At 42.1% G+C, this 14,548-nt stretch overlaps 2 protein-coding genes across 2 annotated transcripts; both read left to right on the forward strand.

The window, feature by feature from the left end:
• Positions 1–408: 408 nt before the first annotated feature.
• On the forward strand, positions 409–7,860 carry nmt1a (N-myristoyltransferase 1a). The gene is made up of 12 exons (XM_079281393.1): positions 409–520; positions 2,447–2,552; positions 2,899–3,043; positions 3,146–3,264; positions 3,830–3,921; positions 4,122–4,238; positions 4,649–4,819; positions 4,899–5,007; positions 5,104–5,274; positions 5,383–5,547; positions 5,649–5,786; positions 6,272–7,860. The coding sequence occupies exons 1-12, from the start codon at positions 417–419 to the stop codon at positions 6,290–6,292; spliced, it is 1,458 nt and encodes a 485-aa protein (XP_079137519.1). The 5' UTR covers positions 409–416; the 3' UTR covers positions 6,293–7,860.
• An 809-nt stretch (positions 7,861–8,669) lies between these two features.
• Positions 8,670–14,548, forward strand: retsat.2 (retinol saturase, tandem duplicate 2). Its single transcript, XM_079281184.1, has 11 exons — positions 8,670–8,855; positions 9,738–9,920; positions 10,050–10,291; positions 11,253–11,454; positions 11,541–11,738; positions 11,842–11,961; positions 12,299–12,437; positions 12,838–12,947; positions 13,066–13,235; positions 13,773–13,932; positions 14,033–14,548. Exons 1-11 carry the CDS (start codon positions 8,696–8,698, stop codon positions 14,179–14,181), a joined length of 1,833 nt encoding a protein of 610 aa, XP_079137310.1. The 5' UTR covers positions 8,670–8,695; the 3' UTR covers positions 14,182–14,548.

Genomic DNA, 14,548 nt, shown 5'->3' on the forward strand with positions numbered 1-14,548 from the left:
TCAGAATGTATTTGTTCGTTATATGTTGTCTTATTGTCTTATAATTTAAAAACATATGCAATGTTTGTCTCTGAGATGTAGTGGAGTATAAGTATAGATTGAAAATTGCATGAAATGGAAATAATCAAGTAATGTAGCTCACCATTGTAGTTGTACAGGAACCTAACGTTACTTGAGTAAATATATGTACCTCCTGTCAAAAAGTGTTTTAATTTCCCTTCACGTGGCTCTAATCATGCTTGTGTTCATGTGTAAGAGTAGAAACTCTAGAACGTGTGTTACTACAGCCTCTTATAATAAACAGCCACAAGAGGACAACAGTGAAGACATTTCCATCACCGCTCTAAACCAATAGCATCAGAGGGAGCTTTAAAGTCGTCGAGGGCACGCGGTGGCTCTTCACTTCCTGGTTGAAGATGGCGGATGAGAATGAGACAGCACCGATGCCGGAGAAAGAAGATGTAGAGGACCACGGACACTGCAGCGACTGTGAAAACGAAGAGCACCACTCTGACGATGGGTAAGAAGGCAGGCTTAGCAGCAAAAGCGGTGAAACATATGTCACGTCTATGTAGACTTCATCAAAGCGGGATCAAACTAAAGCGTCGGGGAGCTGTCGGGATAGACAGCCATCGATGGAGGTTGGCCCGTTCACTTGCCTTTACCCTATTGGTTAGAAACACCCGTTGCCCACCAGTTCCTTTGATGTGATTGGCTGAGAGTCCGTCATGTCGCTAATGTGGGCGGGCTCTACAGCGCTGATAGCAAGGCGTAGTGTGGAGGTAGCAAGCCCAAAGTAATGTTACGCTTCAAAGATAGTCATTTAATAATATACTGTCACTTGTACAACTTACAGAAAAGTTATATTTATTAAGTTGCCAGTGTGATATATTATTTGTTTATATATTGCTGTCTGCCTGTAACTGGTGCAATTCATGGCAACCCCAGTTGACATTTAGCAAGTTAGCATGCATGCTAGCATAGCTGTCAAACCCCTATTGTCTGTAATATGATCGGGATGCAGACAGTAGCCGAATCAAAAGCGAAATAAGCAAATCCTGCATGTTGTTACACGTGCAACTTGATCACATCGGTTGTTTTGGCCTGGCTTTGTTAACTCGGCAGTCAGCAGAGCTTTTAATTCCCTCCTTTTTAAAATATGAAATATCCTGAATCAGACTAATGTCAGCTCGCCTACGGAATCAGGCTGTGATTGGATCCTACTGCTCGACTTTGACTTCTGTAAATGTTTATTACGCGGTGACACACGCACACACGAAAGGAGCATTAGCTTGCAAATATTAAGGCGTGTCCTGCTCACCGTATATGCGAATTCTGCCATTGGAGAAAGTGTTGCTCTACCTTTATTAGTGGCTTATGACTTCTTCAAAGAAATCTTGACTCTAACGTTACTTGTCATCATGGGCCTTGGTGTGATCATGAGCAGTTTGAACACAGAGTGAATTTTATTTCTTGGGCTGTTTTTTAACTGAAGGGTTTTGGGGGACCTGTAGGAGGTAAAAACGTTCATTTTATGAGGGAAAAATGACACAATTTTATGCATAATCCACCGCTGCTGTAAGTAGAAAATGATGACCCTATTTATCAATTGAGGTGACTCAAATGTGAGCTTCACTCCTGCTCTTTTCGAGCAACAAATGCGACTCCCCTGCACCCAACTCACAAAGAATGGTTCTGGCTGCTGGCTGGTCTACTCTGTTGAAATGGAAGCCTGTGGAACAAACTATTGAATGTTTTGTTATCCATTGTCCCCGTCACTCACTGACCTCTTGTACGTACATGCATATATATATACACAAGCGCATATATATACCATCCAGTCCTCTTCCAGAGGTCATGTGATTCACCATCTGTGCTGGTGTTACAAATACAGGCTGGTGCTTGGCCTCTCTCCTCTCTTGGACACGACTGAGATTATCCTCTGTAAGTATGTAGTCTCTCTCGGGTGGCTCTCTTTGTGTGGCTCCTCAGGTTTGAAATGATCAGGAAATGGGGGTTAGTGACACACAGGCTGTGGGAGGGGGCTGCAGGAACTACCGGTGTACGGCGATTTGTATTTCTTTCCTGTGTCCATTTCAGTCACCTTTATCAACTGATGCGGGTGATGGAATAAATAAGTTGCAGTCAGAATAACTTTCATTTTTTAGGACTTTATTATCCAGGATTCATGTATGTAGAGTGGAAACAATCAGTCAATGCAGCCCTACTTGTATGTTTGTCAATATACTACTGATAGGTTTGATGTTAGGCTGATAAACCTTTGTACAGCATTTCATACAAAAGTATGTGTAATGCAGTTTTAATCTTCCCATTGTGTGGTGTATATATTCCAGGTAGACATTTAAGATAACACAATTTGACCAGGGCATGACCTTCCTCTGGAATAGGAGACTGATGTGCATGCCTTCTATTTCTGTCCTTTCAGTGACAGGGGTCTGGGTGACGACACTGGTGCCAAGAAGAAGAAAAAGAAGCAGAAAAAGAAGAAGAAATCTGCTGCCACAGAAGCTGCTCAGGACCCCCTTGCCAAGGCATGAAATCCTTAATTTTATGAAGCAACAATCAAAATCATAGGGTCAGATTGCCTAAAATTCAAAAGGAAAACTAAAATATTTTAGTTCAGGTGTGATTTGCCAACATTTGGAGTTACAGTTCTGCTACAAGGTGTTGATCAAGGAATGGGTAAATCACTCAGAAATCATGATAGTTTCCTGTTGTGGACTGTAGAAGTCTGTACACTTCTTGCTCACAGTGCGACACTCTGCTGATTAGACCATTGAACGTCTTATCTGCCACACCGGACTAAATAGAAAATTATTCATTTTGGTGGATTGACCCTTTTAACCCTGTTGTTTTCTGTCTGTGTTTTGCAAACAGGTGAATTCATTGCCAGCTGATAAGCTCCAGGAGATTCAAAAGGCCATTGAACTGTTCTCTGTCGGCCAAGGCCCTGCCAAAACCATGGAGGAGGCCACTCGGAGGAGTTACCAGTTCTGGGACACGCAGCCTGTGCCCAAGCTAGGTATGACATTTGTCAGGGCTGTCAGTTGTGCTCCGCGACATGTGGATGTCATTTACTGAAGGTTTTTGTGCTTATGTCACAAACTGTTATGTTTTCCTTCAGGGGAGACTGTGACATCACACGGATCCATAGAACCTGACAAAGACAACATTCGTGAGGAGCCCTACAGCCTCCCGCAGGGCTTCAGCTGGGACACCCTAGACTTGGGGAATGCTGGTGTGGTAAGAGAGTGCATTAACACACACACACACACACTCGTAGCAGGAGTGCACATGAGGAATTCACCTTTTAGCAACAATCTCCTGGACTCTCAGTGATCTGAGCTTTATTTTGTTAAACAAACGAGTGGATTTTTATTTGTGTGCCAATGTGAACATATCCTTCAGTCATTGCTGTCAACTCCTCAGTTGTGTGATTACTGATTCATTGTTACTTTAATAAAGCTGAACTGTAATGCTGAGATCACAAACTTGCTTCACAGTGAAAACTACAGTCGCGAAAAGGAAACACCGGTGTGGCTCGCATACGCAAAAACAAGCTTATTGCCTCATTTACAAGATTCTTCATAGCTAAATGTTACGATACCAGTATCTGCAATTCTATTTTTCATTTGCAATGTTGAATGCACAGTATGATTTATTATGCGTATTGTTAGAGAAATTAATTCACTCTAATTAATACAGAACGGGTGGAGTTGGCAGAGCATTGTCATGTATGTATTAATAGGCACATTTACGCATATAGATATAGAAACTGTCTAATTCTGTTGTTCTTCTGTAAAACCAGCTCAAGGAACTTTACACCCTTCTCAACGAGAATTATGTTGAAGATGATGACAACATGTTCCGATTTGACTACTCTCCCGAGTTCCTGCTCTGGTATTTCTTTTCAGAACTGATGTTCTTCCATTTTACACCTGGCAGTGATGTTAGATTGAAATGCTAAACTTGACACATCTAGACAGCAAATACTTTACTTATAGAAAGCACATGGATCAACATTTTATAAAATATGAATACAGGTGATGGCAGTATAATAATCTGTTGCATTTAATGACCGACCTGTCTCTCTCTCTCAGGGCCCTGCGGCCCCCTGGCTGGTTGCCCCAGTGGCATTGTGGGGTGAGAGTGAACTCCAACCAGAAGCTAGTCGGTTTCATCAGTGCCATTCCTGCTTCCATCTCTATCTACGACATGTAAGTGAACACAAAAACGCCGTGTGAAAGTATAATGGATGGAATCGATTACATCACTCGATTTCCACGTTACGTTCACTCAGTGACCATTTCAGTATTACTTTATAAACTTTGTTAAGGTACTCAAATTGATGGCAGGGCTGTTAAAGTGTATCTTAATGAAGTGACCACTCGGTGTACATATTGTTGACCAGGAAAACACCTCATGCAGAATAAGTTGTCTTATATTTTACACTGGAAGTACAGTATAGCAAATATTTGTGTGAATTGTGTTCTTCTGATTTTTAATCTAAAGGTTAAAATGTAAAAGTGCAACATGTGATAGATTATTAATTTTTAATGTAATGTCATACTGGTTTGAGTTTGTTGCAGAGTTGCTCACTTAATGCATTCTTTTTTTGTCTGTTTAGAGAAAAGAAAATGGTAGAGATCAATTTCCTCTGTGTCCACAAGAAGCTTCGCTCCAAACGAGTTGCTCCGGTTCTGATAAGAGAAATCACCAGACGGGTCAACCTGCAGGGCATCTTTCAGGCAGTTTACACTGCTGGAGTGGTACTGCCCAAACCTGTGGGCACATGCAGGTGAGTCGGACAGAATAGCTCTCCACATACTTTAGGCACACAACCTTCCCTCTTCTACAAATCCAACTTCTCTGCACAGGTACTGGCATCGCTCTTTGAACCCACGCAAGCTAATCGAGGTGAAGTTCTCCCACCTGAGCAGGAACATGACGATGCAGCGCACCATGAAGTTGTACCGTCTGCCTGACGTTAGTGAAAACACACATATTTCACAAACACAAATATGGGCCTCCAAGCCCTGCCGAGCCTTTATGCTTCTCCTCCTTTGGGTTTCGCTCCTTCAGACTCCGAAGACTTCCGGCCTGCGGACGATGACCAAGAAGGATGTCCCAGTCGTGCATCGCCTCCTCCGTGAGTACCTGAGCCAGTTCAACCTGGTGCCCGCCATGAACCAGGAAGAGGTAGAACACTGGCTGCTGCCCCGGGAGAATATTATCGACACTTACCTGGTGGAGGTAAAGAAAAGAAATTCCAGAGACTTTTTGCCCGAGACATCTTTAAATAGTTCTGTCTTAAACCATCCCGCTGAGAGGCTTTATATAAACATGTCATTCTCTTGACAGAACGATGGCAAGGTAACAGATTTCCTGAGCTTCTACACACTGCCCTCTACCATTATGAACCACCCTCTGCACCGCAGCCTAAAAGCAGCGTACTCCTTCTACAACGTGCACACCACCACCCCCATTCTCGACCTGATGTCTGACGCCCTCATCCTGGCCAAATCGGTGTGTTCCTCTTCAATCCATGTGTGTGTGTTCTCTGAAATGTTGACTCTCGGGGAACTAATGACGTGCTGTTGTTTTTGTCTTCTCGTCTCTTTATCCAGAAAGGGTTTGATGTCTTCAACGCACTGGATCTAATGGAAAATAAGACTTTCTTGGAGAAGCTTAAGTTCGGCATCGGTGATGGAAACCTACAGTATTATCTGTACAATTGGAAGTGTCCCAGCATGGGCTCAGAAAAGGTACATTTATAGTGGCAATATCACAACCTAAAGTCTGCCAATGCATTTATTAGTTTCCTCAAATAAAGTCGGCACCCTCAGACCTGTAGCAAGAAGCTACAGCAGCTAGGAAGCTCATTGTACCATAATGGGCAAGGGTCAAGGGTCATTTAGAACTTACACGATCTTGAATTAATTCATCATATTTCATTTGTTATGCCCTCCATTCATTTTCCTGCACTTTATCTGGAATTGTTGCTTTATGCTACTGATATAACAATACATAACCCTCGACCCTATCCTCCCCACTGGTTCTTCCATGAAACTTTTATCCCTTGGCTGGTTTGACCATACAATAAGTATTATTTTACATTATATGTGGCATTAAAACTGTCTTTAAATATCTTACATTTAGCTTGGTGGACCCTGCAAATAGCTTTTGCAACCTTAAATTTCCCCAAAACATGTTTGTAACTGCTTTCCTCACATGTCTTCCTCTCTCTCAGGTTGGGTTGGTACTGCAGTGACATCTCTTTACGCCACAAACAAGTGTCACCAACAGGCCAGGAGACGGCACCATGGCACAGACCACCGGACAGATGGACTGATGACTTCCTGCTTCAGGAAAGGAAAAAAAAAAAAAACACACCGCCCATTTTTACTTTTTGATCTTTTGAACTTTGACCTGCACTACCGCTGCCAGGCAGGGAGGAGGGAGAGCCTCGCTGCTCTTCCTCCTCCCTCGATCACATGGACCGTAAGCCATTGTTACCATCACAAACAGCTGTATTTCATCTGAGAGCTGTCTTGATTGTACACATACACACAAGAACAGTTCGCACAGATTACTGTATATCAAACACTCACTGTTGGCATACCTACGAAACGTACAATACATGTAAATAATATCAAACATTACTGAGGATCATGCCCTAACACACGCAGACTAGAACCTACTGTTCTGTTTGATTCCTAAACGTTGGAAGTGCTTTTTGCAATTACAATAAATCTGTCATCCTTAAGTTTTAGAGATTTAAAAAAAAGAAGAAAAATTATTTTAAAGAGGAAAGGTTTAAAAAAATACGAGGTAATAAATACCAAAAGTGGACACCAGATTAGGGCTTCTGTTAAAATGTTTCTTGTCATGCTTTCCCCTGTCTCATCAAACCCTCTATTATGGATAAGATGTCTTCTCATCTGTATTAACTGTCATGACCTCAGCGTGCTGCACTAACAGAAGAAGCCCTGAAACACAGACTGGTGTCAGTGGACCGGCTCAGTTGGAGGTTTGGACGAGGCTTGGACTCCCACGCGGAGGTTGAATGCATTCTGATGGGGTTTTACACAACACCTGGCAGGAATCGGATTTGTAATGACTCCTCTTGATTTTAACTGTGCTCCAGTTTCTATGTCCACCCGTGTGGGCTCTCAGGTTTTGTCAAATGTTCCTGAAAAAGTCAGCAAGAGCTTAGGTAATAATAGAAAGTGTTTGAGGGTGATTTTTAGGACTTTGTCCTCATTTGCTTTAGGGAATCACACAGTAAGTCTTAAAGATTAATATAATAAAATGCAAAGATGAGAAAAACTGAAAGATCTGGCAAGTTTGAATGCACAAAGCACGGACTGTGTTTAGCTCCGAGGGAATTGATGGTTTGATGTGGTCATCGCCTATATTATGCTTTTATGAGCTTTATTTAGAAAGAGAAACAATATAAAGTACGAGCACTGCAGGTAACATTACAGCATTTGGAGCTCTACACTCATCATGCAGGTGATGTCGGTTTAAAGTCTTGATGTTGGAGCCGGGCTAGTGTAAAGCCGTCTGGACTTCCAGGACGTTGTGAGAGTGGTGGTGATGATGATGACTGGGGATGTGCCCCACTTAAAGTGTTGCTAATGTAAAATGCTGGTTCTATTTAAAAACGGATGTAAAAGAAGAATGGGTCTCGTGGTTTTGATGCAGGAAAAAAATGTGAAGATGCAGGTGATTCATTTTTTTTTATTTTTTTTTTTTAGCAAAAAAATAAATAAAATCTAGAAGTTGCTTGTGAGGATTTTGTCAAAGTTCATGTTTACACAGGATATCAAATAAACTCGAGGACCACTTGCTAGCTTTTTTTTGGAGATTAAAACTGGATCTAATGGTGTTCCTCAGTGGCTGGTGATGCAGCAAGCAAGTATATGGATGTTAAGATGTGTTCTTTGTCAAGCTACTGTGACAAAGGCCAGGACTAAGGTATCATGCAGCACTATTGTTTTCTAATTGCATGAGGCTTTTAGTTAAACTGTCATTTTTACACTTTTTTGTTGACAGTATGCAGACTATCAACTTAAGGTGTTTAACAGATGTGGACCAGGGGCGCTCTTAATTTAGATGGATGGTTTAACATGTTCACATCAAACAAGTATTGCTGATTTACTGTATTTACAGTACTACAAATTCTACTTTTAAGAACACATTTTTGTTGAAAATGGAATGTAATAAAATAAAACTCAAATGTCTTTGCAGGAGTTAACAAATTACACAGATAATATTGTGATTTAATCTTAAGGCTTTGTTTTTAAAATATATTGTTAAAGATTATTCTTAAGGCCTCAGATAATAATTAGTGTTCATATAGTTTTTATATAAAATTTTTATGATCTTTGTTTATTTGTATACTTTTTAAGCCTCACCAAGGTCAAGCAGAGCCTTTATTTCTAATTATGTAACAGTAGGTGCGTGGTTTGCGCCTCTTTTCTTGTGTTGTAAAACGAGGCGTCGCTCTCACACTCGACTTGACGTTGATTGGTCGAAATTGCCCTGAGGCCTGCGTCACTACCGCACGTGTACTAACGGAAGGCTCTAATTGGTCGGCATCTCCTGTCAGTTGTGCGACTCTGGAGTAACGCGGAACTGTGCACTCGGGAGTGTTGGAGAAGCTGGCACGATGTTTCTTGTTGTCGGGATAGTTTGTGTCGCTTTGGTCATTTTTATATTAAAATATGTCTTCAGCAGCTCCGGGCCCAATCCCTTCGAGAAGGACACTCGTGAACCGTTAAAGAAGATGGTTCACGACAGGAAGGAGAAAAACAAAGTGCTGAAGCAGGGTGAGTCACCGTCAACGTTAAACTGTCAAAGTTTTTAGTTGAAAAAACCTGAAGTCATTTTTATTGGAATAATAAAATGTTGAGTAATCTCACCCGCAAGTGAATTTGTGATTAGTTTACATAGTCAACGTTGCAGGTCCAAGTGTCCCTGTAGGAGAATGCGGCTGTGGGGAAATGAAGCCTGTCTTGCAACATTAGTGGGGACCGAGGACATTGCTGTGATTTTATACTTTAAACAAATGACTAATGCATGTATTGAAATTAAGTGTCAGTTTGAAACAAATTGTAAGTTGTAGCATTGCTTCTTCCCTCAGAGGTTGCAATTCAAAATAAACTGCTATTTTGCAAAAAAATGATCTGGGTGCAACATTTTAAAGCTTTTTGCTTTCCTGGTCGGTATATTGCTGAAAATCAAATATATTTGAGCTTTTAGACTGTTAGAAATATCAAATGAGAGATAAGTCGGTAATGAAAATGATCGTGGTGGCTGACCTAACTCACTGCACACACTTCTTCATCCCAACATGTATTTAAAACTGAATTAATTCAAACCACTGGGCTTTAAGAAACACTCTAAAAGCTAATATTGCAAAGTTACATATGTCCTGATTAGTGTGCAGCATGGACTCCTGAGAGTTTACATTTTAATTGTGTGTGACTGCCAAAAATATAATTTGTTGTTTGTTTTCAACCAATTATTCTTAAATATCAAAAATGAACAATCGCACATTGCAGTCCACAAACATAAACAGTTTTTTTCATGTCAATCGACTCAACAGTAAACATTTGTTCTCCCAATGGAATCCTCAGATCTACTTTCATTGTGTCAGTTTGTGCCGCAGCCGTGCCCATTGTTTGAATATTTTGTTGCCTTTTCGACAGGTTTTCTGGCCAGTAGAGTTCCTGAAAACCTGGATGCCGTCATCATCGGCAGTGGGATCGGTGGTCTTGGGCTTGGGGTGCTGCTCGCCAAAGTTGGAAAGAAAGTCCTGGTTCTGGAGCAGCACGACCGGGCTGGAGGATGCTGCCACACGTTCACTGAGAAGGGCTTTGAGTTTGATGTTGGTGAGAAGAACATAAAATGAAGACATTTATTTCGTTGTTTGACGCTTTCTGCGAAGTGACTGCACCCAAAGTTTAAAATGCTGACACAAACCCTGCTGTGGCCACGTGTTTTCTGCCTTCCTCCCTCAGGAATCCACTACATCGGTGACCTGCAGGAGCACAAGCCGTTCCGCTGCATGCTGGACAGCATGACGAATGGACAGCTGCAGTGGGATCCTCTGGAGAATCCGTTCGACCAGGTTGTGCTGGGACCTCCAGAGAACCGCCGCCGGTACCCCATCTACAGCGGCAGGACCCGCTTCCCCGAGGAGCTGAAGAAGTGCTTCCCTGGAGAGGAGAAGGCCATCGATGAGTACTTGAGGCTGGTCAAGGTAGGACCTTTGTTAACAGGACAAAATATTACTATAGAGAGCGTCTCTTTCAGTGAACTGTGTATTTATAAACTTTGGCACAATGATGCGGCATTATCCAGATTTCTGTTGGTGTTGTCACTGATATTCTTCAAGGGCTCAAGGGTTGGTAAAGCAAAGGTCGGCGAGGCCTCCTATTAGCTGAGATGTTGTATAATTGTATCTAGACTGAGTTGCAACAGCGTTTTGCTTTGACACACAGATAAAGGAATGCCACCATCTTTATCTTTGAGGATCTTTTTAGGGCATCGATTCATTTTTATGTCTCCACGTTGGCAAAAGCCGTGGAAATTTGGCAAGAAACATCCACTTGGACTCAAGGATGAACTGATTTGATTTTGTTGGTGAAAGGTCACAGGGACCTCACGAAACACGTTTATGGCCAAAGATCAAGAATAAATATGCTAATAAAGACAATTTAGCACAAATAGCTAACAGGATAAAATGAAGTGATGACATTTTGGACAGACATGGATGCAAACTGCAACTTTGCAGCAGGTTGACGGAGGCAACCGCAAGGCGGCAATTCTAGTTTTCAACTTATTAATGATTTATTTTGACAAGCAGAAAAAAAAAGGCAAAAAAGAAAGTACAAAAGGAGAGATTAATAGTGGAATAAAGTCTATCTTATCTTAATAAATAGTCGGGAGTAGATGGATTCATAATTAGAGTTGCACATTCATGTTTCACTTTGACTCTGTTTCATGGCCCCCTAAGACAATATTTCTCATACTTTTGGCCGTAGTTTCAATCGATAGGTGTTCTTCTATACTTCCTTTTATGTGTTTGTTCATTTTCCCGGGGAAGGTGCATCCTCACACAGCCAGTTGTACAGGTCTAGACTTTGGTAAATCCACTTTAATTGTACTCTGTCAGTCGATTACAGATCACCATCTGTGTGTCTTGTGTGTTCTGTCTGCAGAAAGTCGGGCGGGGCATTTGGCTCCTCGTTATGCTGAAGATGTGCCCTGTCCCCTTGGCCAAGTTCCTGGTCTACACCGGTCTGGCCCAACGTCTGTCCTTCTTCTTCAAAATGGCACCTCGCAGCCTGACGGAAGTGGTGAATGAGCTGACGGAGAACGAGGACCTCAGGGCTGTTTTCACCTACCTCTTCGGCACCTACGGTTAGGCCGAGCTTCAGCAGTCCTGTTGGTGAGACGAGTTCATTTCTTCAGTATCCCGCTCATGCGTTTCTGTCTCTGATCTGCAGGTAACATTCCTAAAGACAGCAGTTTCGCTATGCACAGCTTGCTGGTCAGGCACTACCTGAATGGTGCATGGTACCCGAAAGGCGGAGCCAGTGAGATTGCCTACCACATGATCCCCATCATTGAGAAGGCTGGTGGTGCTGTTCTGGTCCGAGCGCCAGTCAACCGCATCCTGTTCAATGACGCCAACGAAGCTTATGGTGGGAGTGAATTCCTCAGCGTTTCTGTACGTGGTCACATCATGCAGCTCCCAGTGACGGGAGACTCGCTGGGTTTATTTATCTATTTTTGTCATGGTTTCAGGTGTGAGCGTCACGAAAGGGCAAGAGGAAATACATATCCGTGCCCCTATTGTCATCTCTAATGCCGGCATCTTCAACACATACCAGAAGCTGCTGCCCAAAGAGCTCCAGGCCATGCCAGGTAGGAACTAAGTGCTGCAACCAATGATTATTATTAGTATTTTTTTATTAGTCAGTTGGCTCTTTAGTCTAGAAAATGCTCCGGTGACAACATCAAGTAACCCAACACCCAAAGATAGCGTAAAACTAGAGAGAAGCAGCAAATTGTCCCACCTGAAAGGTTGGGCCTGGAAACAGTTGAGCCTTGGCTTGAGTTAGGCAATCATTTCTGTGTAAGCTGCAAAACAGTACTTGTTTCAAATGATTCTGTATTAACTCAGTGCGATGAATTGCATGATTACGTTTTCATGTCTCTTGTATCTGTGAGCTAAAGTTGTCTCCCGCATGATTCAACACAGCCATCCAGAAGCAGATGAGTATGATGAAGAACGGTAACGGTGGCCTGAGTGTGTTTGTGGGTCTGAATGGAACCAAGGAGGAGCTGGGCCTGAAAGCGGACAACTACTGGATCTTTGCCGAGAACAATTTAGATGAACTGTATGTCGTTTAGCATCTCTTCTGGTTGTAGCCAAACACGGACTTGACTTTGCAAACTAAAAGTGTGCTTTTTAGGAGCCAGGTCTTTTTGTTTTACAAGTTTCTGAGCACTTAAACTCAACCTGTAGATCTCGAAATGCATCAATTCTCTAGTTCTAAACGTCACATGGACTTAAAGTTGCTCTAATATAATAAGTGTGTTGGAGACAATCACAGATTCAGGGCTATGGTCTACAGACTACAGTCACTGCAGAAACACACTGAATAACAGCAACTGTAAGGAGCTTTTTAGTCCAGTATTTGAACAGAAGATATCTTTATTTAGATATGTAACATAATGTATTTGCTTCAGCTATTTTGTATCTGTGAATTCATCTGAATTACCTGTTTTGTTTTAAAGGGTGGAGAAGTATTACAATGGAAAGAGGGAAGAGGCTGCTAATAATGTACCTCTCCTGTTCGTGGGGTCGCCATCGGCTAAAGATTCGACCTGGGAGGAAAGATCACCAGGTACAGAAACTGTCTTCACAGTGAAGTTAGGTTCATGAATGCACTCCACAACAATATGTTGTCCTGTGTTTTTTTTTTTTTTTTTTGTGTTTACCTTTGATATTTGTTTTTACATCAGGGAAGTCCACCATGAGTCTGGTCAGTTTTGCCAACTACAAGTGGTTTGAGGAGTGGAAGGATGACAAAGTGACGAACAGAGAGCCGGACTACAAAGCGCTGAAACAGACCTTCATTGACTCTATTCTGGAGGTGGTTTTGGACGTCTTCCCGAAGATAACCAGAGACAAGGTAACGCTTCTGAATCCGCCTGGTATCCTCTCACTGCTCATAGGTTGACACTCACGATTTTAGTGTCAAAAGCCACTCTTGGGTTACAACCACCTCATCTACATGAACTTACAGAAATGTGGGAACATCTGTGTCAAAATTTAAAACGGCAAAATGTGGTTGATCGCTGTGAGTTTAAATCGGTGATGCAGAAACTCTGTGCTGCTGATGTTTGGGTGTATTTTAGAAGATGTTAGTCTGACTAAAGCATTGTGCGATTTGTATAAGTTTGGTCTTTTTATTTATTATTTTATAGATATTTTTTATACCTTATTTGAATAATTTATAGTTTCTAGGATGCTATTCTTTAAGTAAATTATTATAATTCTTATGCATCAGTTTACTATCACTTTTTGTTTCTGATTTTGTGTTATTGGTTTTATGTTGCTTATAACTCATTATTGTTGCACCAGGATAGCTTTCCTGGTGTAATAAATAATATTCATATTGCCTGCTTTTTTTTTTTTTTTTTTTTCTTCTTTTTTTTTTTTTGTGTAGATTGAGTTCATTGATGCTGGCACCCCCATCACAAACACGCATTACATCGGAGCCCCCAAAGGTGAAATCTACGGAGCAGATCATGGCATCGCCCGCTTCAGCCCTGAACTCATCGCTACAGTGAGACCTCAGACTCCTCTGAAGAACCTCTATCTGACAGGTCAGACCACCCGTGCAGCACAACATCACCCACAGGTCGCCTGTAACTCCCGACAGGACTTTGTCTGAATTCAGTACATTCGGTGTGCTTTGTGTTGCAGGTCAGGACGCGTGTCTGTGCGGCTTCAGCGGCGCTCTCGCCGGAGCTCTGACCTGCGGCTCGGTCATCCTCGACCGCAACCTCCACCTGGATGCCATCGCCTTGGCGAAGAAAATTGGATTGACAAATGTCAAATTGAAAGAGGAGTAACTGCCTGACATTCAGCCGAGTGACCGTACTTATAGCTTATTTAATTAGCACTTACGTCTAACTCACAAAACACCCTTCAAGAGCGCCTCAGCACAGAGGCCCTCAGACTAAACCTAACAAGTGACTTGTTTTTGCTATAATAAACTGGAAAAGTGAGTTTTCCACACCAACTCGTACCACTGAGCTGTGCCTACATTGAAATATGCATACCTACATTAATTCATGTTTGAATACCTCAGTCAACCTGCACCTATCAAAGCTAACGTGACCTCAACTGTTAATGCAAATGCTTTTTTCCTAAAATCAAATGTTGAAAGTCATCTGCAGGCTCTTAACTCAGTGCCTGAGGTGAAGTTGTATCATGTTT

This window comes from Melanostigma gelatinosum, assembly GCF_949748355.1.
Source record: "Melanostigma gelatinosum genome assembly, chromosome: 13".
Classification (NCBI taxonomy): domain Eukaryota; kingdom Metazoa; phylum Chordata; class Actinopteri; order Perciformes; family Zoarcidae; genus Melanostigma; species Melanostigma gelatinosum.